This window comes from Pagrus major, chromosome 4, assembly GCF_040436345.1.
Source record: "Pagrus major chromosome 4, Pma_NU_1.0".
NCBI classification, from domain to species: Eukaryota; Metazoa; Chordata; class Actinopteri; order Spariformes; family Sparidae; genus Pagrus; species Pagrus major.
The window spans coordinates 18,054,173-18,078,518 of NC_133218.1; the positions used below are offsets into that span (position 1 = coordinate 18,054,173).

The following is a 24,346-nucleotide window of genomic DNA, read 5'->3' on the forward strand; positions in this document are numbered from 1 at the left end:
TTTTTTCCCACTTGTACTGGTGAAGGTCGTGACACAGAATAATCACAGTTGTGTTAAATGATAACACGTTCATTGTGAGACAAACTTTTTAAAATTGAATTTCAGGAAGTTTTTCTATTCCTGACCAAAATTTGCAACCCAGTCGCCAGAATAAGTGTTAGCTAAGCAGGTTTCTGCAAAACCACAGATAAGCACAAGCTGTACACTTGTTTATGTTGCACTTGTTTGTGTCTGTTCAGTTTCAGTTTTCTATTTCTCTCTCGTCACAACGCTGTGCTTGTGCTCTGGTTAGGTTTAGGCACAAAAACCACTTGGTTATGGTTAAAAAAACATGGTCATGGACATCATGGTTTGGCTTTAAATACCTCTTTTGGTGGCTACAAACGCAGCTGTAAATGTCCCAAGGTCTCCTTCAAAACACCTGCTTCTCTCTGCACAAACATGGCTGGAAATGGCCTGACTTCCCATCCAAAATATCCAGTTTTGTTGCTACCAACATGTTATTGTACACAGCCTATGCCATGTACCAACTTGGAGATATCTGTGGCTTGCAGAAATGTTAACTGCTAACATTATATACTGGCGACTAGACTGAAATTTGTCATTTCATTACAGCTGTAATGACATCCTCACTGAGAATATCCTCCATAATTTAGACTCACCGGTAATGTCACTGGAACATCATGTTCCTGTGGTGTCCTTTTTACATAATCTTACACAAGATCATAATATTCCTTTATAAGAAAGTCAGATCTTTCAAATTAAAACATTGGGTGATGATAACTGTTTTAAAAAGGGAATAATGACAGACAAACTGCACCTCCTCCACACTGGCTCCAGCTTTCAGCCATGTTTGCTGCATCAACACTAAAGTTGCGACACCGACTATTTAAATTTTCCAGCGCCGCAGCTCCTCAGACCTTGTTTAAGTTAGAAAATACATAAATTACCTGTTTGACCTTGTACTTTAATGGACACGAAAGATAAACTTATTTGTTGCTTGTATTATTCATGAAGCCAATTCAACAGCATGAACAAGTCAATAAGTCAGTGTGAGAATCAAACCAAGGTGAACAGTGTGATTGACTGCGCTGGGCATATGGGGAATCATAAGGCCTTAGGTTTGGCCCCTTCCCTTAGGCTCTCTCTCTTCAATGTGAGATTGGAGCAGGTATACCACAAGACCTAGAGCATATATTAGCATGCTACATTATTCATCACTTGTCAGTAACTTGACTGGCAGAAACATTAGCTGCAGTCAGTTCAAAACAGGCTAAATAAGGAGATAACAAACCAAAGAGACAGGGTAAATTTGGAATTAGGAGCTCTGCAGTTGCAGCGTTTTCTGAATTTAGTCCCTTTTGCTGTCTGAGTCAAGGTCACGTGACACATAATCACAGAAGAAACCACTAATAACAACAAAGACTCTTATCTGATAGTTTGTGAACTTATCTTTAAGGTGACATAAAAAAGATTTGACTGACCCTTGACCATAATGCATCAGTGGAGGTTTGATAGAGTTGGTAATCAATACAACTACTTCACAAGATGTGAGGATTTCTGGCTTTCAAAGTGCACTTTCTGTCCAGTGCTCCCAATCACTGTGAAATCGTTCCCCTGCGACCTGGCAATGTTGGGAAATTCTATTAAATTCAAACATAATTCTTGCAGAAAAACCCAAGACGCACACACGCGCGCACGCACACACACACACACACACTCCCAGCGAGCAAGTAAAAGCAAGCAATGAGTTCCTAATGACTCCAGCTGGCCAGCAGAGCAAGAAAGCGTTTCACCACTGTAGACAGTTATGTTGTCACTTTTTCCTCCACGTCAGGGTGTCAGACTTTAAACCAAAGTGACAGATCGCTCCTTTGGCTGCTCTCTCCCAGCAAAGGACATTGATGGCTGGATCCAGAGGCGGAAAAGGTCAGGCCACCAGGTTGGTTGCGCTAATGGACTGCTGACCAGGCAATAAGCCAGCCTCTCAGGAAACATTTGCAGCCTAGTTCTCACCTCAACAAGAGCTGGGTCCCATGTGCTTTGCATCACTCCCATCACCAGTTATCAGCACTGGGACATCTTCTCACTTCTCTCTCATTCACACTTGGCTTCTTAATGAGTCACTCATTGTGTCATTTATTCTGTGGTCACTCGTCGGAGAGCGTGAACCCAAATCTTCAGAAATGTGTTTTTTCTTTTTTCTTTTCTGAAGCCATGAAGCTGGCAGCACAGCTCAGGCATTTGTGTGAGAGCACCTCAAGATGGCACTGTTCACCGTGGCAGGGCTGCTCAGCCTTTGAGCTCAACAGCTTGCTTTTCTCAGCTGCAGCAGCAGCAGCAGCTCAGGCACAGAGCCGTGGATGAAATTGAGGGTTATCTACTGCATTGAAATTAAGTAATGATTGGATGGCAGTTGGTATTAAACGATAGCTGGATCTGTGCGGCTGAGACTGATTTCCAATTGATTAAATCTGCTGTTTTCTAGTTACCTTCTGCCACTTCTGAGGTGTCATTTAGGGCTCCCTCAAGTTCAGTTAAACAGCTCAGCCTCCTCTTGTTGCTTTGAAACATGTCAAGTAAGATCATCTGCGGTTATGGGCAATTCCAAAGTCACATCACAGCCTCTTCAGATCATCAGGCAGCAAACTTTAGACAAAAAAAAAATAAAAAAGAGAGAGAGAGAAGAAAAGAAAATGCAATTCACCCATTAGACAGAGCGCTCGCACCGCATGCTGTACAGCTTTGATGACAGGGATAACTGTCAAGGTTATTTCTCACGGACAAGTGCTGATGACTGGCTGCAGGGTGCCAGGAGCGGCGGGCAGAGCGTGAATGTGCAGCCCGTGCAAACATGCTTAGACAACGGCTTCTCTGTCCGGAGTGCAATTATTAGGGACTCTCACACACAAGGCGTGTATTGTATATGCCTGTGTTTATTCTCAAGTCACCTATCCATCCAGAAACCATTGCACCGCATCTATTTTCCAACGTGCTTCTTCCGTCCTTTGGCTTTTTTAAAATTATTTTATTTTCTATGTCCAGCCCAATTAGTGCAGCCTACCTGACAACAGCCTAACAGGTTGGCTTTTGCGTTTTGATGCGTCCCTTCAGAGCCAATGACGGCTATCTGAATTTATATAATCACACACAGTATAAAAGCTTAGAGGACAGACACTCTTTTATTTTTTTTATTTTTTTCTTTTAAATGATCATCAACAGCACTAGGAGCTTCATCATCATCATCATCATCACCGTCGTCATCATCATCCCCCCTCCAGCCTCGGGTTTTTTTTTTTTTTTTTTGGTTAAGCGTCTCTCTGCAGCCTGCAGCATCTTCACGGAGCATCTCGCCGCGGACAACCCTCCGGTCCCGCGTTAAGTGACGTGACTCCGGGCCAATCGCGTTGCGGCTCGGGCTGTCGACGCCGCTGAAGGAGAGGGGCGGCGTCCAATGACGAGGGTCGGCGGGGTGGGGGGTGCGAGGGAGGGAGGGAGAGAGGGAGGAGGGGGTGGGGGGTGGCGTCGGTGTTGGTGTACTTCACCACCCCTCCTATGGGTTTACACAGAGTTAGTGCAAGATATTCTGCTCTGGGAGTGAGAGTGCAAGGATAAACGGCACATACACGCTGCGCATCGGTCTCACACTGAACTGCCTCTATATGGAGGTTTCCAAGTGGGATCGACTCTGAGATTTCTCCTTTTTTCCCCCAGCTTTTTCTTTCTTCTTCATGATCTTTTGGTTTTTTTTTTACCTTGTCTCTACGCCGGCTGATTATTGACGGTGCTCTTGGTGAACTTGAATCATGACGGGACACGAGTGTCTCCTCCTGCCTTCACCTCGTCGGCGACTTCACCTTAACAGGTAGCCGGGAGGGAGGAAAAAAAAACAAAACAAAAAAAACGCCGGGTTGTGTCGGGACGTGCATGGGAGATGAGATTTGATTTCGGGGACTAATGGAAGACACCACAGACCGCTGACCGACCACCTGGCTGTGTCTGCTGGAGAGCGCCGCTGATCGCCGCAATCACCGCAGGTCGCACTATTAGATCCTGTCCGCTCCTGAAGTTAAATGGGGGAAACGGAACTGCGACATATGCAGCCTCTTAATTTACCCCAGTTTGTGCGACCAGCTGCTTTTACCCAAAACCTGCTCTAGAGTCTGATCACTCCTGCGGGGACGCTTATTATTTCCCTCTGTCTCTCTCTTTTCCCTGGACCCACAGCTTGATCTGACTGAGAAGGATATCTTTACCCGAATAAGCTCGCAGGCACAGTGGATGAGAAGACTATGAGCTGACACACTCCAGTTTTTTTTTCTTCTTCTCCTGCGCTGAAACGGATTTGGGTATGTACGATAAGACTGGCTCTCAGTTGCACACTAAGAATTCAAAAAAAAATCTGACTGAGCTTATTTTGTAGGCTTCATTCATGCGTATTCATTGGTTTGGGAGCCCACACAGGGCTGCTTAATTTTGGCAATTTAAGTGTAAAATTAATAAGGCTGTGTAATGTGTTGTGAAGTTTTGTGGCCATGGGGGTTTGAGCTGCTGAAAATTCATAGTGACCAGAAAATGTGGAGGAATTAAAAAAAAAAAAAAAAAAAAAAAATCTTAAAAGGGAGCAACAGACATGAATGGCTGCCTAAATGGTTGCTGCAGTGTTTTTGTTGCTCTTTTCTCTTCTTCTTCTTCTTCTTCTGTGAATTATTGTTGTGGCCTTTAGGGAGATTTAATAGTGAATTATTTAAGAAAATAAACAATAGTGGACAAAAGACATGAATGTTTTGTTGAATGCGTTTAATTCCTGTGCATAGCAAAGTTATTCCACTGAAGAGAAACTCTGTCATGTATTCATAGGTTTTGTCCGGGGGAAGATTCCTACCACCACATGCCAGGGAGTCGCTGCCTGTGACAGCGTTGCAAAGAAAGAAACCTTTGAGTTGTGAAGGCTGGAAATACATTTATACCATCATGGATCTAAAAGACTATTACCTGTTGGGTGCCCTGCTCGCCTGCATATGGCTAGATCCTTCAATAGCCCAAGAGCTTATCTACCCCATCAGAGAGGAGTTGCAAGAAAATGTCCTCATTGGAAACATACCAAAGGACCTAAACATTTCCCATACAAATGCTGCCACTGGAGCAAGTGCTAATCTGGTGTACCGGCTCGTCTCCAAAGCGGGAGATAACCCACTGGTGCGTGTGCTGAGCAGCACTGGCGAGATATTCACAACATCAAACCGAATCGACAGGGAGAAGTTGTGCCCCGGTCCCTCGTTTGAGGACAGCGAGTGCTCCTTTGAAATTGAAGTGGTCATCCTGCCTAATGATTATTTCAGGCTGATTAAGATCAAAATAATTGTCAAAGACACAAACGATAATGCCCCCATGTTCCCGTCCCCTGTGATCAACATCTCCATCCCCGAGAACACGCTCATTAACAGCCGCTTCGCCATTCCTTCTGCCACTGACCCAGACACCGGCCCCAACAGTGTGCACAAATACGAGCTTATCAACGGGCAAAGTGCCTTCGGCTTAGACATAGTGGAAACGCCTGAGGGGGAGAAGTGGCCTCAGCTCATTGTGCAGCAGAATCTGGACAGAGAGCAGAAGGATACATACGTGATGAAGATCAAAGTGGAGGATGGGGGTAGTCCACAGAAATCCAGTACTGCCATCCTCCAAGTTACTGTAACAGATGTCAATGACAACAGGCCGGTGTTTAAAGAGGGGCAGATAGAAGTGCATATACCAGAGAACTCCGCTATTGGCACATCTGTCGTGCAGCTTCAGGCCACAGATGCAGACATAGGGGCAAATGCAGAGATACGTTATGTATTTGGGACTCAGGTGTCACCTGCTACAAAGAGACTCTTTGCATTAAATACAACATCTGGCCTAATTACTGTGCAGAGGCCCCTGGACAGAGAGGAGACTGCTATTCATAAGCTCTCTGTTCTAGCCAGTGATGGCAGCTCCAGTCCTGCCAGAGCTACTGTTACCATAAATGTGACTGATGTTAATGACAATCCACCTAATATAGACCTGAGATACATAATCAGCCCCATTAATGGCACTGTTTTCCTCTCAGAGAAGGATCCCATCAATACCAAGATAGCTCTCATCACAGTGTCAGACAAAGATACTGACATCAACGGCAAGGTCATTTGTTTCATAGAGAAGGATGTGCCCTTCCACCTGAAAGCTGTGTACGACAACCAGTATCTGTTAGAGACATCTGCGCTTCTCGACTACGAAGGGACCAAGGAATACAACTTTAAAATTGTAGCTTCTGACTCTGGGAAACCGAGCTTGAATCAGACTGCTTTGGTGCGAGTGAGGCTGGAGGATGAGAATGACAACCCCCCTATTTTCACTCAGCCGGTTATTGAGCTGGCTGTCATGGAGAACAACAAACGCGACCTGTTCCTCACCACTCTTAGCGCCACTGATGAGGACAGCGGGAAAAATGCAGAGATAGTTTATCAGCTGGGACCAAATGCATCATTCTTTGATCTCGACCGCAAAACGGGGGTCCTGACGGCATCAAGGGTTTTTGACCGGGAGGATCAGGATAGGTTTCTCTTCACCGTGACGGCAAGAGATAATGGGACACCCCCTCTGCAGACGCAGGCAGCTGTTATTGTAACTGTGCTGGATGAAAATGATAACAACCCCAAGTTCACACATAACCACTTTCAGTTCTTTGTGTCTGAGAATCTTCCTAAATACAGCACCGTGGGGGTGATAACTGTGACAGATTCAGATGCTGGAGAAAATGCTGCTGTTTCTCTTTCCATACTGAATGACAACGAAAACTTCATACTGGATCCTTACTCTGGGGTGATAAAATCTAACGTGTCATTTGACCGGGAGCAGCAGAGCTCCTACACTTTCGATGTCAGGGCTGTGGACAGTGGCAGGCCTCCTTGCTCCTCAGCCGCCAAGGTGACCATCAATGTCATCGACGTGAACGACAACACCCCCATCGTCATCTACCCCCCCTCTAACACGTCTTTCAAACTCGTCCCTCTCTCATCTATCCCGGGATCTGTGGTAGCAGAAGTGTTTGCTGTAGATGGTGATACAGGGATGAATGCAGAACTGAAATACACCATCGTGAGTGGAAACAACAAAGGTCTGTTCAGGATTGACCCTGTCACAGGGAATATTACTCTGGAGGAAAAACCAGCAGTGACTGACATAGGCTTACACAGATTAGTGGTCAATATCAGTGACCTGGGTTATCCCAAATCCCTTCATACTCTGGTGCTGGTATTTCTGTACGTCAATGACACTGTGGGCAACTCAACACTCATCTATGATCTCATCCGACGCACCATGGAGACCCCAATTGACCGAAACATTGGTGAAAGCAGTGAAACTTATCAAAGTGGTGATTATTTAACCATAATGATAGCTTTTGTCACTGGCGCCTTAGTGGTGATTATTGTCATCTTTGTCACTGTGCTGCTACGCTGCCGCCACGCTTCCAGGTTCAAAGCTGCACAGAGGAAAAAACAGGGGGCTGAGTGGATGTCCCCTAACACAGAGAACAAGCAAAACAAGAAGAAAAAGCGCAAGAAAAGGAAATCCCCCAAAAGCTCCTTGCTCAACTTTGTCACCATCGAGGGGAACAAACCTGACGATCCTGCCCACGAGCCAATCAACGGAACCATCAGCCTGCCCACCGAGCTGGAGGAGCAAGGGATTGGACGCTTTGATTGGAATGCCACACCTACCACAACGTTCAAACCCAGCAGCCCAGACCTGGCCCGGCACTACAAGTCCGCCTCGCCGCAGTCAGCCTTCCACCTCAAGGCCGACACGCCGGTCTCGGTGAAGAAGCATCACGTGATTCAGGAGCTCCCATTGGATAACACATTTGTCGGGGGCTGTGACACGCTTTCCAAGAGGTCCTCCACAAGCTCCGACCACTTCAGTGCCTCAGAGTGCAGTTCCCAAGGAGGGTTCAAGACGAAGGGGCCCATGCACACCAGACAGCAGGTAAAAGAGCACTTTTACTGGTCTATAAGTACTGCCTATAACTGCCCTGTTCCACAGTGCTAAAGTGCCAGTCTAGATTAGAGACTCACTCTAAGTTACTGTGAAGCAACAGAAAAGAGTACAGGAGACATACTGCTTCAGCAAGTTCCACTGTTTCTCAAACTTAAAAAAGAAAAAAAGTAACTTGAACAACTGCTAAGTAATGGAGTTGAACATGGACTCAACAATCACATGCATATTTTGGGGGAATAATTATAGACTGATGTTTTGTCATTAATATCTATTTAAGTCATATTTAACAAAATGCAAGTGGGTGAGTGATTGCCTTGCCTTATTTTGTCTATTCAGTACCCAGCGTAGATCACTGGTAAAATGTACCGACATAACATTAATTGTGACTCAATGTTCTTTGTGAAAGAAACATTTTTTTCTTGCCTATCTACTCAGATTACTGTTTTCATCCGAGATAAATGCTGCACACATTCGCCCCCCAAAAAAACAACTTAGCCGACTTTTCACCTCATAAAACTGAGTGTATTCATGTTTTTTTGTTTGTTTCTTTGTTTTTGGTGTGTATTGTAATATCACAAAAGACCTTTTCAACACCTGCAGCAATAACAACAGTCAATAATTAGTTTGCTGCGGTGGTATTGTGAATGTCACTGTAGGCTTTGCCACATCATCTAAGCTTGAATTAAATGCCTCCTCTCAAAGCACACTAGCGAACTGAGTGAAGCTTGTCTGGAACTTGATACACATCCAATTCAAAAAGGATTAGCCAATAATGAGCCTCAAATTTCAACGTAATCCATGCTGCGTTTTTATCAAAGCCTTATTAATTTTTCTGCTAATAAAGCAGCACTACACAACACATAGTTCTAATCTAATGGAACACACGTGGACAAATACAGGGAGCAGCAGAGAAGAGGGGAAGAGAGGGAGGGAGAGAGTGCAGAGGGGAAAAAAGGGAGGCAAAGTGAGAGTGTTGTCAGTGGGTCAGGCTTGACGGGCGGTGGTACTGAACCTTTGGGTGGCAGTGTTGCGCTGTATGGCACAGCCTGGCACTACGCCAACCTGCAGTGGACTTATAAATGCAAGGGAGGAGAAGAAAGGAGTGAAACCTGTGTTGGTGTTCTTAGTGAAATACTCTTGCCTAATGATGTAGAGGCTGCACAGGGAAGATTGATAATGGCAGTTAGAGACGTGAGTGATAAGATCTTTCCGGAAGAGAGAGTGGAATTACAGGGGTGACACTGTGCGACTCCTATCGATGCATACCTCCGGGTCACTGCATCTGGGGTTGCATTTAATGTGTTTCTGTGTGAGAGGCAGCAGTCAAAAGAGGCATTCAGTTTGGCGTCATTTGCCAGGCGCCGTTGGTGTGTGTGGGTGTGTGGGTGTGCGTGTGTGTGTGCGTGCGTGCGTGCGTGTGTGTGTTTGGTCGGTGATGTGTGAGAGAGAGAGAGACAATTCAAGGCGATGAAATGGGTGATGGTGGCGGCAGGGGTGGGGGTTGGAAGGGGGACTCAACCCGAGACATGGACACATGAGATATGACACTATACTGTAAGCACAACTTCATTGATTCGCTCAGTCATCCCACAATTCCATACAAGATTTATTGGAATCAATAGTTCTGACAAATGAGTCAAAGACGCACACAAACAGAGCCGGCGTGTTCTATGCAGTGCCATCGATGATATAAATAATGTACTGTTGCACATACTTTTGCTCGCACATGTTCCTCTGAAATGTCCTGTGAAACCTGATCAATATTTTTCTGCGCGCTTGTGTGTAGCGTAAATGTAATCCTAATGGAAGCTGAGTGTTGAAACTGACCTCAAGTTTTGCCTCAGTTTTTTCACTCAAGTCTCGCCAATCTAACCGTCTTCATCCGACACAGTCGCCTGCTTTTAGAACTGCGGCGTGAAACAGGAGCATCACATCTTATGATCATGACATAAAATTCACAAATTCATCATCAAATTGGTATTTATTCATTGATTGACTGCCATAAATAGTCCTGGAAAAGTGCAATATCCTTTCTATTAGCAATTTCTATGAAATTCAAATAAATATGCACTCTTATATTTGACTGCACACAAGGGTATGCTTTCTTATCATAATGTCCTTGTTATTAGAAGAAAAAGCAATTTTCTACCTTTCCGCTAATAGCTAATATCTATCTTTGGAGATTTGCAAGGAAGACTCTTATCTGTTTGGTTCTCAGTCGTAATTTTTCCAAAGCATCTCTTTGATAAGGATCCCACTTCAGATTTGAGGTTAAATGGCAGTTATTGATTGTGGTTAAATGATTAGACGGCACTGACTGTCTCACAGGATAAAGCAGGGTACGTTATCAATTACATCCATATTTTGACTGTTTTTCTGCACGGTGCGACCATTTGTATTGACATGTAAATGTCATCTCCATTCCATGAGCATTGATAACCAGATTTATTATGTCCCAGTCCTTTTTGAATTCTAAAAACAGAGGGGAGATTAGCTGTAATTTGAAAAAAAAAAAAAAAAAAAAAAAGATAAATAAAAGCCAAATCTTTAAATAGACAGTATATCCAAAAGGTAATATCATCGGATTATCATATCATATTTCCTGCGGAGTAGGACCACTTTGGAAAAAAGATAACTGTATTATTAAAAGATTCTTCATACATACACAGATAGAAAAATAAATATCATTTTAAGTTTTTACTAGTTACTTTGGCAGCTTTAAAATGTGGTTTGATGCACTCCCTTGAAAATAAGTTCAATAAGGTACTGAAATCTTACACATTGGTATACAATAGAATGATGAAGTTCAGCATTTACTGCCTTGTGCGTGACAAACCGTCATCAATCAGCTACTGTTGCCTGAAGTTGACATGAAATAAGCAATTAGGGGAAAGAGGACGTTCAAGAGAAAGAAAGGTTTAAAGCTGAGGGGAGTAGCTTTTAAAATCGACCCCTCGCTCAAAGAATTGAAAAGCCATTTTGTTCCAGTTCTCAAGAGTCACTTCTATGCAACATCAGCACCGATCAATAAATACTGAATCTGAAAGGAAATTGATAAACAAGTAGGCAGAGAGAGAGAGAGAGCAAGGCATGAGGGTGTTCAGCGGTGTCTTTCTGTCAGAGAATTTCGAGCATAGGGAATGGAAATAGCAGACATCTACAACAATGTCATCACAGACAAATGCCTAGTGGAATCAGCTTTATAAAGACCCCAAACTTTGCTGATAGCAATAGAAGCAATCCTTTCCTATCCTTTATTTTTTTCCCCCCACTTATTATTTAGCCTCCAGGGACCTACATTAGTGTAAACAACACTGAGGAAAAAAGCATGAAAACACTGTCCTACTTTCACAAGGCAACACAAGCATCTAAGAAACCAAGTATAATCATCGCCGCTACACCATCAGTCTTACTCTCTTCCTTATGGGGAGACGTAGATGTGGTTCACGAACAGAACATGAGCCCAGCGGCTACGCGTTAACCATGTACTGCACATCAGATCCCACGGCTCATGTTAGGGATATATTAACATGGTTTCACTGAGGGTGCAGGGTTTGGAAGTAGTCACCACGACGGTGTATGAAACATCAAGCTTAATCAGTCACAAGGTTTCCACACTTCACCGTTAACCTGATAAATCCTGTGGTTAATGTGAAGATAAGGCTGCTTCTGTAGATTCATGTGTCAGTTCTTGCAGATATACGAGGCACGTCCTCTTTTCCCTTTGCTTTGTTGTGGTACATATACATTAAATGTTGAGATGCACAATTATGGGCCTTAAATAGGGCTTTCAGTTGTGCAGCCATGTGGCCTGAACACCTAATGTGCAAAAAGGCTTAATTGCTGTGGGTTATTAGTGTTTTTCTTTGCTTGGCAGAAAAGATGCAAGCGCTGAAAGGAAGTGTGTACCTACAGCTCAGTTATCCAACACTGCTCTGATGTGTTTTTCTGCAGCAAAAATCCTGCCTTAGCTCTGGGGAAACAGTCTAACAGCTCCCTTTTATGCATCCTCACTTTAGCTACAGCGCATATAGAACAACTGACAACATATGCATATCAGGTTGACTTAATCAAAATAATTCTGGAGATTTTTCCTGTTTTTTTGTCTGCATCTGACTCGCATATCATTTCCCTTCTTGTTTTGACCACAACAGTAACAACACACTTGTATTACAGTATCGGTCACGAGAAACGAGCAGTCCATTAAATATTGCAGTGCATGTAGTATTCAGTTTAAAGTGCAGGAAGAGAGAGAGGGCTCTGAAGAAGAACAGGGAATCTTTCGCAGTATTCCTGGTGTTGTCAGTACATTTAATGAATGGACATTCTATGCAAACAGGAGTTTGTACAGACCATTGTAATTATGGAGCCTTGGGGGAGTCGTCCTTCTTGTGCAGGTTCATTTGCCACATTAATAAGGGGATTAGTAGTACGTACAGGGGCTGATGGCAGCAGGAGAAGTTTGAGAAGATTAATGAACTATGACAATGTTGCACCTGAGGGGCAAAGTCTGTTGCAATATCTTCTGGGTTGTGCTGACACAGAGTTTGGCAGTATGAAAGAGGAAGATGGAGAGAGGCCAGTGATTGTTGCCGACTGTGATCATACATCCTTCTCCTCAGCTGCCCTGTCACTTCTCCGGGAGACTGTGTTTGTGATCTCTTGTACTGTTCATGTCCATGGCGCTTTTGACTGAAGATGTTCCAGTGGATTTAGCATTTTCCTGAAAATAAGGACACCGTCTTTCTAAAATCCTACCGTTTCTGTGCATATGAATAAATGCTTGATCTGGATAATTAATTACCCAAATCTTTGAGCAGATTCTCTGTCTTCTAAAATTGGGTCTGTTGCCAACATCAGTTTAATAATGAAGCGCACTACCGGTAGATGAAGAAGAATAACCTGTACTGCATTCTCTTATTGAGTCAAATGTAGCAGATCCTCAAAACAAATGTAGCTATCAGGAGATCGTAAGCCAATAAGTCTGTGAGTGAAGTTCCTATCAAAGCTTTAAATCATCAGTGGAGGATTTGCAGGGCTCTTTAGGCAGACAACTTTGTATTCCTTTAAAAAACTTGTCATGTCCTCGATGTCTATGTCTAGGTGGAAAAAGGAAATGAAATGAATTGCGGGCTATACTAAGGTAGTGGGTGTGAGTACTACCAGAGTAGATTATTGCCCCAAGGGGGATCCAGTTTTGTCTGCACAAAACAACAAATAAATCAAAGCTCCCTGTTGGTACACTGGCTGAACTGTACAGTTCATTTATATGTTTTTATTTTCCGCTGCTGAGAAAAATGAAGTGCTACTGATTTTTAATATATTTATATATTTATTTATTTATGAGCCTTTTATTTTGTTTTTATGTTTTTGTGCTTTGTTGTCTATAACTGCCAGGGACAGAACTGCCCAAAACACAGATGATGGCAAATTACCAGGAATTACATTTGATTTTTTGTGAACATTTTGTTAATTTTCATTTCTGTTTAAACCATTTTCATACGTATGTTGAGATTACCTTTCCTCATCATTGAGCTGTTTTATCCTTTCAAAAATTTACAATACAGTTTTGATAATGACAAACGTTGTCATATATCAAAAGGTCGAACGTATGTGTGCGTGTATGTGATTTTTTTTGTTTTGTTCATCACTTTTGGCTGGCAGCCCATCCATCTCGAATCCATCATCCATTTCTGCAATTTCTCAAAGCAAATTGATTGATGATCAATCTTCAGGGGGTTTGCTTTGTGAAGTTGAATGTTTTGCATGCACAAAAACCCAAAGTCATTGTGGCTTTTGTGGGACTGTCATTACTTAATTCATCTCCATGTTTTCACTAATCCACAAAACACATTTCCCATTTTTCTAAGGCAATCAATCAAGTTGACATACTAGCTTCATATTTTTTCTAACACTGCATGATGAGAAGAAGACAAACTGCAGCTTGAAAACACTGAAAAGGTATCGACACCTCGACTGAATTCTCTCAAATTTACCTTAAATATAAGAGTAGAGGGTGGAAGAAAATGTTTCTTGACTACTTGCTTGTCTGCAAAAAAAAGAAAATGATATTAAAAGATGAAGTTATGATGCTACTTCATTGTTTGAATGCCCCCCGTCCTCCCCCCCCCCCCCACCCCGACAACCCATCTCTCCTCTCCACTCCTCACTTGGCCCCTCCACCCACTCCTTATCTTCCCTGTTTCCAGCCCACACCTTTCACCCATGTTTTACCGGGGTCAATGCCGTTACATGCAATGTTAAATCACCAAGGGTCTGTTCACCTTTGTGTTCTGATCATTTGTGACAGATGAGGGTGCTTTGTGTTCGGCACGTAGCCCCACTTACTTCCTGTTACCATCCTCTCTCCCTTTATCATCAGAGAGAGAGAGAGATGGGGGGGTGGGTGTGTGTAAAAGATGGGCGAAGTGGTGCTGTATGTCCTGACATGACAAACCCAGAGGGAGACGAGTCCTTGTCACTGGCTTGTTGTGTCAAGTGACACACAGGCCGCTGCTCTGTCACTAGCCTGTGCCAGTGTCTAGACTAATAGTTGTGATAATGGCATCGCCAGCCAAACACCCCCCACCTCCTCAAGAAAAGAGCCGCACTTGACTTGAAATGTGACTGCCATTGACTGCTTCGCCACTGGGCCCAATAGCTCACAGAGACTCTGTAACCCTCATCAATGTAAATCTTCTTGTATATATGAGATGTTTCATGTAAATTGAACTCCTGGTAATCTTGCCTAATGTGCTGTGGTAAACAATAATGGACTTGTTTTATTTTTTTTTTCTTCTATTTTTTCTTTTCTTTTATTTATTTGCCCTGCTTCCTCCTTTTCTTTTCTTTTCATTGCTGGGTATACGTTAATTACATTCTGAAATAAACTCTGCCAGTTATTCAGCACACTTGCAACTCCTATTCTGTTTTTAAAAGCTTTATTTGAACAGTGCTATTCTACCTTTATAATTTTCATAATAAATGTTTCAAAGAGATCGCATTTCTTTCTCGTTTTTAATTCGTCCGCTTGGTCTCCCTTTTTGTGATGTTGTGATAAGACGTTATGTATAAACTGGGATGTGTTTCAGTCAAGCTGCTATGTGTGAACCAGTTCTAATCAGCATTTGCCTGTAAACAAGTGCTCCAGCTGATTGTAATGCCAACTTGTGTATTTTAAGAAGCAGACAGATTTTCTGGTTTGAAAATCTGAAATTTAAAATGAGGCACACGAAATCACGGACACAGACAGAATGTGACAGGAGGAATCATTACAACAACCCAAAACTCTTTCGCATGGGCATGTGATCAAGGGATATTAATGATTAATGATTAATTGAGAAACTTGCCGATGGGCACAAATACATCAGAAAGTAATTTGTCATTTAAAAATACAAAAACACATTCTATACAAACTGATATTACTGCATTTTAACCAGGATGTGATCATTTGAAGTGAGGTTTTAAAAAAAAATTGTGATCTTTTAACAATTTCAGTAACATGACAAGTGTTTTCACAATTACTCAATGAGTCCTGCATTAGTTTGGAGTGAACTCTTAAAATAAACAGCGCTAATATGATTTTCTCATCAGACGTGGCTGTGAGCTAAAAGGGGATAATTGTCTAACTGTGCTTCAAACAACATAAAAAAGTCTTTTATGAGTCTGGCTCTGAGTAAGAAGGATAAACAGAAAAAACTAGCCCCAAATTCTCTTTATGGTACTATCTGGAGTCCTTTCCTGAACATTTGTGCTGCGTCTTGACTCTTACACACTTAATCCAATTAAGAAGCAGGTGTAACTGAGCAGCACTTAATTACATCAGGTTTGAACACACGTGGAGCTCAAACAGCAAATTAACAGCAACAGCCTGGACCCTAACATTTAAATGTCAATCGTGTGTCTACAGTGATATAAGACTTTTCCTAACCCACGCTACCATCATCCTCATCATCATCGCCACCAGCACCATCATAACAAACAGTAATACACTCCAAATGTGTTGTGTATTGAGGATGTTTATGAAAAATTAAGGAAAAGAAACACTGTTGTCACAATGTTTTTTTTGTTGCAAGAGCCGATTTTTTTTTTTTTTCGGGACATTTTCCCCCCCTAATCTCCAGCTACCTTACAGTTTGAGAGGTATAGATGTGACACCTCTTAACTGGTCTTTGAGAGAGGGACAGAGAGAGAGAGAGAGAGGTGGCGGGGTGGCGGGGAGTGTGGATTTCAAAGTGCCACGCCAACACATCTATGGAAAGTAGGCCTAACTCAGCTTAATCTGTCCACTCCGTTTTACAGCCAGAAGCAGAGCTTAGGCTTCATTTTTAGTGAGGACGAGTGGGGTAAAAAAGAAAAAAAAAAAAAAAAAAAAGGATAAATAAATAAATATAGGCTTTAAAGTTTGACCTCATCTATACGGTCACTTTAAAAAAGCTGTGTGCACTTACTGACTAGAATTTGAAACCTGACTTCTGACCTGAAGTATAATCGTATTGCCAGTCCCTTCCAAAATAAATGCAGAAAGAAGTCAATGCTGGTATTGCATCTCTGAACATTTTATCAGAACATGTTGTCCCCCAATCTCATGTGGCCATATTTTCCAAACTGTGTGGAATCCATGTGGGACGGGGAAGACTGTAGATAACATTGCTAGCTTTGAATCTGGTGCATTTGCTGAAGCGGGTTTACTTTTCCCTGCATTCGCTCAGACTATATTTGCAGGCAGACAATGTAAGAGATGACCTCAGACGTGGAGTCTGGTTAGTGAAAGACGATGAGCAGTCAGTCATTTTTTCTGCACGTGATATTTATTCAATTAACATGCCAGTGTTAAAATGCATCATATACGTTTTCCCAATGATAGAGCAATTAGAAGATAGCACATCAGACAAACAGGAGATTTGAACTGAACCCCTCCAGCGACCAGATGCATTAAATTCTGAGTAAATGTTACACAGAAAGCCTGTGTATGCACAGCAGTGTATGCATACACAGGCTTTTCAGCAGATTTATAAACCCCTGTGTTCGCATTGTTCTGTTATACAACTCTGTCATCATGAAATTGAGTTCACATGACAGAGCATAACATCCACACAGGGATGATGTCACATGACTTTTTAACCTTGTTTGGACAGAAACCAGACTGATCCTGTCCTTCATCTTCCACCAGCAACGTCCTCAAAGCAGCCCTTGTTTCATTATGCACAGCCATTAAGCGCTGGAATGTATAGTAAGCCAATAAAGTTGATTGATTGATGACCCATAGGTGGTCAAACACATGATCCACTTACAGTGGCTGAGGAAGTATTCAGATCCTTTACTTGAGTAGAGTAGAAGTAGAAGGACAACATGCTTTGTAATATTATTAATAATACATTTCTTTGTGGAGCACTTTTCACAAACAAGTAACAAAGCACTGTACAAGGACAAAGGGAAGATAAAACCAACAGTAAAATCAATAAAGTCTAGTCTAGTATAGTAATAGTATAGTTTCTGCAAACTACCGATATTTACATTTCTTTATGTTGAAACCTTACGGTTCAATTTTCAATTTTATCTTGTGGCAACATGGTCTGGTTTGGTTAAGGCACAAAAACACTTGGTTAGGATGAGGAAAACATCATGTTTCGGCTTAACATACATGTTTTGGTCACCACAACCACAGCTGGAAATTGTCCAGAGGTCTGCTTAAAGATACCCAGTGGTGTCACCCTTATAAATGATGAAAAACAGGCTTGAACTGCGGTCAGTGGCTTGGCAGCCTTCTCACCTTTAACTGCACCATCCTCCCTTCATCTCCTGACATAAAAGCTGGGTCATAAACATGTAATGTAAATGGGAAATTACATGTGTTTTAGAAATGTTAATATGCTAGTTAGGCCTATGACACCTACAAATGTGAGCTTATCAGTGGTTTGCAAAAATGTTATGTGATTACATTTTATCCCGGCACGTGATAGCTTCCCTGGTTTCCACAAGACACTAAAAGTTCTCCATTTGAAGAAAACGTCAAGTATTCAAAATGTTCATTAAATAAACTAAATGTTCATTGTATAAATGCACATTATTATCAGCAAGATATTATCAGAAGTTTTCTGGTTCAGCGTATCATTATGAAGTACATGTTGATTGCACAATGTGATGGATAATAATGATTAATGAAAAATCAGCATTTACATTAGTTCCCTGCAAACCTCGCTATCACGTCACAGTTTTGTCTGCCACCGGGCATGTGGTCATCCGGGGAAAGGAAGGTTAACTGGCAATCCATTTCAATTATAGACTTAATGACTAAACAAACTCACGCTGTCGTGGAGGAAATGATCCAGTTGTCTTTTCAACAATAAAACCTTTTGGAACATGTTGGAAAAGTTGTCTGTTGCCACTTTAAGTATCAAAAGTAGTGATAATCATTCTGCACAAGGAGACCCGTGAGATTCTTGTAGGGTTACATACTATATTATTTTACCATAATTATAGATGCTGTAAGTAACATTTTTCTGTTGTCGGCGGTTAGTTTAATCTCCAAGAGGCAATTTTGTATCACTCAATGACATGTTTTGTTTGTAATATCTTAATTTGTAGAAGTAAGTAGGTGTGAAATAAATGGAGAAAGTACAATATGTTGCCTCTGAAATGTAGTGAAGAATAAAAGGAGTCGAGTTCATGGTTACATTCCACATCTATTCACTTCTATGTAATTTACTGTACAATTGTAGGGACAATGTGTACACCGCTGCTATTTATTTGCACTAGAAAAGGAAAAAATCAGTGTCTGCATTTATAAATATTATATTGCACTCTGCTGAGACACCGTAGAGACCTCTAATGTGCTGAAAAGATTAAGGCTCCAAATAAAAAGTCCCTCTGAGAGGTTCGCCTTCTCTTTGCCACATTGTAGCATCGCACCCTTTGCGGTCGTAAGAGTCTGTGTATATGCAGCAGAGGCAGCATTTTTATAGCTGTGAATTTGTGTTTGTGGAATGATGTTAGCAACTAAGGACTGAAGTCAAGAGGTTAAAGATTGGCAGCATTATAATGATCCTTTATGATTTCAAGACATTGATATTAAAATGATAATGTCAACAACAAATATGGATTGTAAAATAGATATGAGGGTCAGATTAATGCTATAATTCACACAAAAAGAATGAACATTAAAGTTTTAATTCAAAAACATGATTAAGCTCACATTAAGCCTTTTATTCAAGTATATGAAAAACCGAGCAATGGTTAGTGACTCTGAGGTCAGGCGAGATAAATGCAGGAATAACTAGAGCACCGATTTGTAGCAGTCTCTTCTGTGATATATCTGTAAAAGTAGGCTGAAAAGCTGACATTAGTTTCTGAGCAAACATATTGACTTCACTGAATGCGATTACATATGCTACATTCTCATATCTCTCCATGAATTGACAGATGCTTTTTGAACATGGAGCGTTGGCTGGGAGCCTCACTAAATTAGTCATCTGCCTGACGCCATTGCACTGAATTAAAATCAGCATCAGTCAGACACATGAAGAGGGCCGAGGAGTTTGAGCCTTGCATTTATTTATTTTTTAAATTTTTTTATTTCTGCTCCTTGTGCACACGCTGTCACATTCCCTCTTGTGACAGCTTGGTCTAGTCCCACTGACATTTTCCTCTTGTGTAATTTTTCTTTAACCATTATCTAGTCACTCATATTCTCCCTTTTGGGGGGAAAAAAATGAAGGAAGGTGAGTGCATTTCTAAGATTGAATCCCCGAATGTATTTGACTCTAGACAAAGGGGGAAACTATTTTCATTTTCACTCGTAACAGCCTGAATCCCCCAGGACAGAAGTGAGGGATGCAGACATGTTGCAGCCCACCCAATGTACAATGTAATATATGTATAAGATCCTTATTGAAAGAAGCTGCGGCAGTCACACCGCTGGGAGCCTGAGGCAAATGTTATTTTTCTCCTTCCCTCTTGTTTCCAAAGACAGACTGACATATGCTAACAAGCGTACATACAAAGAAAAAGAGGAAGTGACCTAAAGGTTACAGAAGTGAACTTTTAACCAGATGGTTGCCGGGTCAATCCTTGGACAGGCAGGATAAATTAGACTGGGGAGGAGAAACCACCACTGAGGTGCCCTTCAGCAAGGCACTTAACCCCCCCCCCACTTGCTCCGGTGGGATCACCTGCATGTTGTTGTACTGGGGCAGCATCCAGGGGTAGTGTGGAGCAGGTTATTCCTGGAAACTGGCATTCGCATTCATCTACCCTGGATGATTTTTAAAATCAGAGAAAGAAACATGAATTGATCTTCTTGCTCCTCTTCTGTATGATACTTTGACAGAGAATTGAAATTTAACCGCTACTTCTGAGCCTCTTAAGCATCATAAATATGATATTTAGATTCAGCTCTTGGTAGACACGGTCGTTGGTTTCACGTGGAATTCTCACAGGAAGCACATTAGACTAAGAGCAAAAGCATGAACATGATTTTATGGGGATTTTGAAGGATTTACATTTAAGCACATGGTAATGAACAACATGGAAATAAAAGGCATATACAACATTATCATTGTCTTTGTGAGCATGGAACTCTCGCTTTGCAACTCGTTCCAGATTTGCTCCATTGGCAATAAATTGGAGACCGACTGTGTGCCCTTTAACTTCAAACTCTGCAGAGAAACTGTTGGTCAAACATTAAATGTTAACAAAGTAACTCCAGCGGGCTTCTCTTGTTCCAGATTAGAGCTTTGGTCTTTACATCGGGAGAGGTTTGATCCTTCCGTTTCAACTATGGCAGATGATAGAATTAAGTATAAATTATTTCCCATGTTGAACCGGATGAAGATCATTGATTAATTGGTGTTAAGACTAATTATATATTTCCTTAAATCTACATCATCAATGGCTTCCCTTCATCATGACAACAAAGAGCAACAACGCTTGTGTGGATAGCCTATGATTTCCTCTGGTGGAGTACAATGAGCGATATGTTTGAATTAGTGGACTTCTAATGCTCTTCAGGGAGCTAATTAGATAAGAAGTTGTGATGTATGGCTGCTGGAAGGATGTGTGTCAACACGCTCCTGTTCAATGTATAGACTGCAGATTTGTATTGATTGTATGCTTTGTCTTGTGCCTCAGGCGTCAGCACACTACAGTGTGAGCTGTGCGCCTCGCCTTTGTCTGGTGAGTTGAGCAGATAAGGGTTGTGATAAATCTGCCCGAGAATAAGCTGTCATAGAGGTGCCGCACATGGGAATATTTAACGCAAACATAAAATATGGCTTGTCTGTTGTTTTATCGTCGAGGGTATAAGAAATGGCAGGGTTTTAAAATACTCTCGGCCCTTATTTTTGCACTTTTCTATCTCTGCAGCCCTCGCCTGCACAGAAGCTTACAGTCCTGCTCATCTTTGTCAGGACCGCGGAGTGGACAAAAAAGGAAAGAAGGGATGTTTTGCACGGAATGGTGAACCAGCACCTTATCGCCACTCAGTAATATGCAGAGGTGTAAAACATTTGGCTAGCTTATTTAGATGAAATGATTTAGTCCTGGTAGTGCAGAGTTAGCGAGGGCAGAATCAAGTAGTGTGTTGGGGATGAGGAGGAAGAAGGTGAAAATTGGTTTCCCCTATCTTTCTCGCACATAGAGACCCAGCCTGGTTTCCTCTCTCTCCACAGTCTTCCCTCTGACGATAACGTGCCCTGATAATGGATATATGCACCCAGATTTATTTTCTATTTCCTGCCACAACTGCTTTTCCAGGAAACTTCTTTTTTTTTTAAATGTATGAGCTTTATGGCTGCTTTCAGTCGCGACATTCAGAAGGCAGAGCTCCAGTACCAGAGCGAGGAGGGGAACATTTGCCATGCAGAAAAATAGAGGAGGATGTTCTTTTAAGGACTGCAACTTTTCCTGTAGCGCATACGAGAAGGCTCTAATGCAAGCTCAGATATGAAGGGAGGGAAACTTTATCCACTCTGTTGATTTGTCTGCCTTGGTTGTCTGCCCACAGAATTTTGATCCCACTTTAGCACCATTACAGGAAACAAATATAAAATGCCAATTCATTACTGGAGTTTCTCTGTTGTTGAGTGGACTGTCATAAGATTGATTAATGGATTTCAGAATTTAGTCATTATCCACCTACTACATGCCGATGGAAAGTCGGGCGCAGTTTCGTAGTCCACAAAACATTTCTGGAGCTTCACAGCAAAAAAGCTTTGCAGCATTCTCCTAAACAACTGAAGAAGATGGGGACCTGTTGGAAAAAACAAAAAAACAGCTGATGAAAGACATAAAATGGCTCCATACAGCTCATGTGGCCTAATCCACATCTCTGAAAGCCCCAAGATCCCAAATTGATTTGATTTGAGATGTTATTTACACCCTTTTAAAAGCTGAAATCTTCACTTTAGCTGCTAAGCTAAAAGCGTTGGCGCATACTCCGTCTGAAGTGGTAGCACATGCTTGACGAGGGTGTAAATAATGTCTTTTCAAATCAATTTGGGATCTCGGGGCTTTTGGAGATTTGGGTTTACACCAGAGGAGCTGAGTGGAGTCCCCATCTACTTTGGTCGTTTAGAAGAGTGCTGCAACTCTTTGTTGCCTTGAAGCCCCAGCAGTGTTTTCTGAAGAAGACACATCACCTGTCTTTTCCAGGTAATGACAGAATTTTCATTTTTGGAAGACATTAGTCATTTGTTTACACATCAGAGCTTGAAATTCAAGTTCAAGTTTGCTAAAGCATATGAGACATTAAAATGAGTCAGTTATAGACATGAATGTAGCACAACAGCCCCTTGTTCGCCCCTATTTCGCCCTTCAACTGTAATCTTTAAAAAGCTGCGGCTCCGTCTGTCATGTGACATGTGACCCCCACTATACGCTCTGTAGGGTGTTTTAGTGTCCCAGAAATCAGCCCAGAACAATGAGGTTCCTTCATCGCCACAGACTCTGGACTGTGGTCGCCCCAGGACATACATGACGTGGAATCCCCCATGAATGCTGTGCATGTGCGCCTGAGTCTGTGTGTGTGTGTGTGGCGATGTGGCGATGATGGGTCTTGATTCCCTCAACACTTATTCAACACTGCTCTAAGCTGTTCACCCATAGAGATCAGTAGCTGCCTTGTTCTGGTCCATATCTTCACAGTGGGAAGTGTGTGAGTGTGTGTGTGTGTGTGTGTCCACTTATTAATAGCCCAGCCTGTGGGATAATATTCATAACCAGAGCAGGACAGAGGGGATTTAAAGCAACACACTGGGCAGATCGGACTGATTAATATCTTAGAGGAGCATGTTCTTTGATCTTGTATTTACTTTGTGATTAGGAACACACAGTTTGGAGCCACGTCCGTCCTGTGGACAAGGAAGGACATTATTGATGAGTAATGGTCATGTGGTCTGTAAAGCATCTATTATTCTGCCATGAAGCTAGCTAGATTTTGTTGAGATTAAATAAACACATTCATCCAATCACAATGATTATAACTGAGCCCTAATTGTTGACTTTCTGAAAGTCAAAAGTGAAAAGTTTCAGATTTTACATATAAATAAACCTCCCTTATCTGGCAGCAAGATGTATTCTCTAGCATTGCACTGCTGCCGTTCTGTGTCTTGCTCCAGGATGGTGACACAAAGATCTATCCTTCAAGAAAAGAAAGGGACCTGAACCGGAAATTAACTCAGCATATTGGCAAAACTGTTTTCTTGTTTTATGAAATGTCACGAAGACATATAGAGTGTTGGCGGCTCAGCGTGAGGCCAAACACAATGCAGTCCAGGGTCAGTTTGTCACTTGTCGTTTTTTGCATGAGCACACACACACACGCTCCATTATTAATGTATCTTTTCTGCAGTCCTAACATGGTCAGGCTCTTGTACTCTGGTTAACCTTTCCTATATGTGTCAGATGCCTATTAGCTGTATTTCCAAAGCCCATGTGACCCTAAACTGACCCGGTTTATGTTAAGAACAGTTGTAAAGTTGACACTAACCCAGACAGTGATTATCTATCAGCTACCATTCATACTATTGTGTCGAAACCTCAGTATGACCTCATACTGACACATTCTGATCACTTCATTGTATGATGACATTTAGCATAGGACTGTCCCCATAGACCAGCATTTTCAACAAAGCACATGTGACTTTATTTTATGGGAAACTGTTTATCATATATTATCAAAGCATGTGATCTTGGGACATGTGTATATAAAAAGTTGTTGTTCATGTGTGACATATTATTTGGGATTACTGAATATTACAATCCACATGTGTTTTAGAGATGGAGATTGTGGCCAGGCCACCTCTCTGGTCCAGACTACCAGACAGTT

The 24,346-nt window shown here is 42.0% G+C and overlaps 1 protein-coding gene across 1 annotated transcript in view; it reads left to right on the forward strand.

The window, feature by feature from the left end:
- Positions 1-4,974: 4,974 nt before the first annotated feature.
- The window catches only part of LOC140994264 (protocadherin-9), a 208,873-nt gene continuing 189,501 nt past the window's right edge, over positions 4,975-24,346 (forward strand). The window contains exon 1 of the mRNA XM_073463831.1: positions 4,975-8,010. Coding sequence (XP_073319932.1) covers positions 4,975-8,010 — 3,036 coding nt within the window. The remainder of the gene's footprint in view (positions 8,011-24,346) is intronic.